General features: G+C 32.9%; 1 protein-coding gene and 1 pseudogene across 1 annotated transcript; one reads left to right on the top strand and one right to left on the bottom strand.

Moving 5' to 3' along the window:
• On the top strand, positions 1-2,402 carry LOC124938480. Its single transcript, XM_047478923.1, has 3 exons — positions 1-161; positions 795-940; positions 1,320-2,402. The coding sequence occupies exons 1-3, from the start codon at positions 137-139 to the stop codon at positions 1,995-1,997; spliced, it is 849 nt and encodes a 282-aa protein (XP_047334879.1). The 5' UTR covers positions 1-136; the 3' UTR covers positions 1,998-2,402.
• A 324-nt stretch (positions 2,403-2,726) lies between these two features.
• Positions 2,727-3,720, bottom strand: LOC124938481 (annotated as a pseudogene).
• Between the last annotated feature and the right edge of the window lie 514 nt (positions 3,721-4,234).

Raw genomic sequence — 4,234 nt, 5'->3', positions numbered from 1 at the left:
CTGTTCTTCTTGTCTTCGAGTTCACTCTTCTCTTTCTCTCTCTACACTGTTCCTGTTCTTGTCTTCGAATAGAGTTTAAATTTTCCATTTCTTCGTTTCTCTTTCACTCTTTCGATTACAGTTTCCAGGAAAAAGAATGAAGAAGAGATACCTACGATCCGGTATGTTTCTTTTCTATCAAACATGTTTTTAATCCGTGAATCTCTAGAAAGTGCGAAGAAGAATTTGAAAATACTTTATACTTGTTAAATCTCTGTTTCGTAAACTCATACATTGATTGACCTGATTCAAAGTCATATACATACACTGAAGGATTGTTGTTGGGAGTATGTTTAATAACTAGAAACAGAATAGTAATACATGATTTGTGGGTTCTTTGAGTTTTAATGGTTTGTCTATATACCATTGTGTTCATTGTTTGGTGTTTTTATACCATTGTTTCTTCACTTTTCTATTCAATTAGGAAATATATGTCTGATTTTAATCAAAATTATCTTAACCAACTAATTAAAATGGATAACAATAACTAAATATAATTGATTAGGCCTTCGAAACCCTATTTAGGAGACATGAATTAAGGGCATTTTTCTTACTGAAATTAGACAGTGTCTCTGATACTTTGTTGTTGTTGATATGTTTTATTTGCTAACTTACATGGGAAGCTTATGATGTATTTGAAGATGCAGTCTTACCCTATTTATGTGTTTATCAATATAGTAACGATATGATTCATTTATGTGTGTGAATCTTATTGATGGGGATACCTTTTTTGGATATGAATTTATATCGCTCAGAGCGTAGAATGATGGAAGACAAAGATGACAAATGTTTATATCTAAGGCTTCCAAAGAAAAAGCTTCAAGAATTGTGCACAAGATATGGATTATCTCCATACACGAACAAAGCCAATTTGGTGGATTCGCTGTTTGTGTACTTCAAGGTAAAGTTTGAGAATTCAGTTTATTGAAATGCCAGGGCGGAGCCAACAAGTTTTTTTTTACTTTTCCAGAACATATCATATTGATTGTAGCTTTGAATGTCTATTGTGTGTCTTATGTATTATAATAAAGTTGCTGAATAATATCATTTGAAAGCTCATAATTATTTCTTTAAGGTTTGGTTTATAGTTGATGATTGATACATTCTTCACATCAACTTTTTGTTTACGTTTCTCCATCTAGATACATAAATGTTTGAAACATAAACTTAGTTATAGACAGATTCAAAAGTTTCCAAATGGGGGGTCATTAGCATTCATTTTTGTAGTATGGTCTTCTTACATGTTGGTATTGACTAATTGGATTGCAATGATACTGCAGGCATCAGGCTTTAATGCTCATCAGATTTGGAAAAATGAATCGTCAAGCTTGGAAATTGTTCAAACCATGGAGAGCGACAGGCCTAATGTCCAAGAGAGAGTTCCTCTAAGCAAAAAAAGGAGAAATCCACACAATATTTCTGAGAACAATAAGAAAGATGGCGATTGTATAATGGAATCTTCGAAGTTCATCTATGAAGATAATAATGTGGCCTCAAGAAGAAAAGTAAAAGCAAATGACAGATCCCCTATTGAGATTAGTCCTTCTAAAGTGCCTTCTAAGGATATTGTTCCATCTTTTCACTTTTCTGTAAGTTGTGATGAAGGGATTAACCTTTCTGTTGATTTGAACTCAAACCCATATGATTGGGCTAAGAGATTGGAGAATGAAACACACTATTGCCATCATCCTACACAGAATAAGATATCTGGAAGTTTCCTAGCAGAGGTTGAACTTATAGGGAATAGCAACAAAGTGAAAGATGAATTTCCTAGAAATTCAAATTTTGATGGTGGTGATCTATTTGAAGATAAAAGACGACTATCATCACAATTAACTGTATTAAGTACTAGCAAGGATAAGATGTGTTTGCTTCCAGAATCTAGTATTAGTGCTCCATCTGAGACAAAATCATCCAGCGAAGTCATTGATTCTACAGGAGATGCCCAATTCACATGATAATCAAAACTGTGGATCATTGATAAAATAAACCAAGAATCAGAGACCTGTAAGACTTTTGTAATGATGTGGATTTTGTTTTTGGTTGGTCTGTGATAATACTGAAACAAGTGAGAATGAAATTGCTAACTCAAGAACATATGCAAATTATGTGCCTGAAGAACATTCTTGGAGAAATGGGTATGGCCCTTTTACAACTTCTAGATGCTGTTCTCTATCATTACAATGCTTAGCTCATACATTACTATATCTGGCCTTGTTGATTTTTTGCCTATGTGAAGAAGCTCACAACTTGTATGCAATGACTTTGTTCACGAGCCATCTTTCTCTCAAGTCTTAACCTTTTCTGTGTAGTGTAGTTCTTGACCTTTTGTCAGTTGAGAATTGTAGCATGTCTTATCTCTACATTCTTATATAAACTTAGTTAAGGATTTATTCGTCTTCTTTGTGGGTGTTTTTCGCATAGAACAAATATGAGCCTACTTGGAATATGATACGTTGTCGCAATCACATTGGAAAATCATTAAAGTAAAAGTTGAAAGTGATTTTATTTTTTGAACTTCATTTTTTTTTATATATATATTTGTAGTTTTACCAATTTACGCTTACTATAAGAAGGTTGGGGAGTAATGACAAGAAGGGTAATTAGCACAAATCACATTTTTATTTTTTACCTAGGAACATTAAAGCCCAATATTATACATGCAACTTATAATAAGGTTGGGGAGTAATGACAAGAAGGGTAATTAACACAAATCATGTTTAGTTTTTACCTAGGAACATTACAGCCCAATATTATTCGTGCAATTCATCATATAGAAACTAGCAGTGGAGAAATTTGCAATTCCTTTTTTGAACTGTAAATGTCAAATAGACACTTATGGTCTATAAACCACAGAATTGTAATATGCTTTTGAAGTATCAACCACACTTGCCTCAGAATCAAGCTGAGGAAAGTAAAATGGATAGAGTTCATATCTCACATAGCAGCTGCTGTAAAGAACCCTGCAACCCTTCTTGTTGTTACAAAAGGTCTGAAAATTAGCAATAGCTATGGCCAGACACTGAGCACAGTTAATGGGTGAGAGATCCCTTGTACACTGCACCAACCCATAGTGTCAAAAATGGTGAAATTTTCACTTCCCCCTTCCCAAGACCTTTGTTTGCTGGCTTAACTGCTTCTGACTCTATCTGATCAGCCAAACCTCCCAATATTTTGTTGAAACTATTTGGATTAGTCACTTCCCCGATATTATAATAGAAAATCCCATAACCCGTGTCCACTTTTCCAATAAAGTCATTCGTGTTATACCTTAGGAAGCAGTAGTCATACCAAATTCTTGCGTCGGCTTGATTGGGACAGGTTATTCTGATCTGTTTGGCGGCTTGTTGGATGCAGGAGGAGCAATCTTTAGCGCTAACGTCTTGTCTGCATTGTGCAAGACCATAGACGAAATGGGAGTTGGGGAATGTGTTGTAAGAAGTGGCAATGAAACCGTTGTTTAGTTTGGTGGCTTGAACTAACTTAGGCAATAAACCAACAATGTTAGCTGAGATTTGACTATTGGTGGTGAAGTTGGTGTTTGTGTTGCAATATGTGCCTAATGAAGGCTGGTCTTCTGTGGATAGTGTTGGATTTGTGAAGATGAAAAGCAAAGGAAGAAGAAAATGGAGATGTTGTTTGAGTGAAGAAGCCATGAATTAATTGTGTTTTCTTCTTTATGGAAACGGTTTGATTTCATGGACCATTTATTTTAGTGTTTATTTATTGTATCCCACACATTAGGTCAATTTTTCAATTTTCCAAGTCAATCTATTAGCAGACATTGTGGACTTGAATGTTAAAATTCAATTTTTCAAGTCAATCATAGGGAATTTTAATTAATGCTAGGAAGATGTAAGTCATCAAATTATTTTGAATGTATAAATAATAAATAATAAAATTTTGATATGTTTCATAAATCTAACTTAGTTCTAGGTTAAATTATCATCAAAATTCAATCAAAATGAAAACAATATGTATAATTAGAAAGTATATATATATATATATATATATATATATATATATATATATATTTAGAGGTTTGAATATATTTAGAGTCTATAAATGTTTAAAATCTCTAATAATAAATTATTTAATAAAATTTTGATTATTCATAAATAAAATTTATTCTAGCAATTTATCCTATTTGCGAGAAAATATGTATAGTTAACAGATTTAAGGGTATGTTTGGATT

This window comes from Impatiens glandulifera, chromosome 5, assembly GCF_907164915.1.
Source record: "Impatiens glandulifera chromosome 5, dImpGla2.1, whole genome shotgun sequence".
NCBI lineage: Eukaryota > Viridiplantae > Streptophyta > Magnoliopsida > Ericales > Balsaminaceae > Impatiens > Impatiens glandulifera.
Note: the sequence above shows the minus strand (reverse complement) of the source record. Positions and strands in the feature narration are given on the sequence as shown.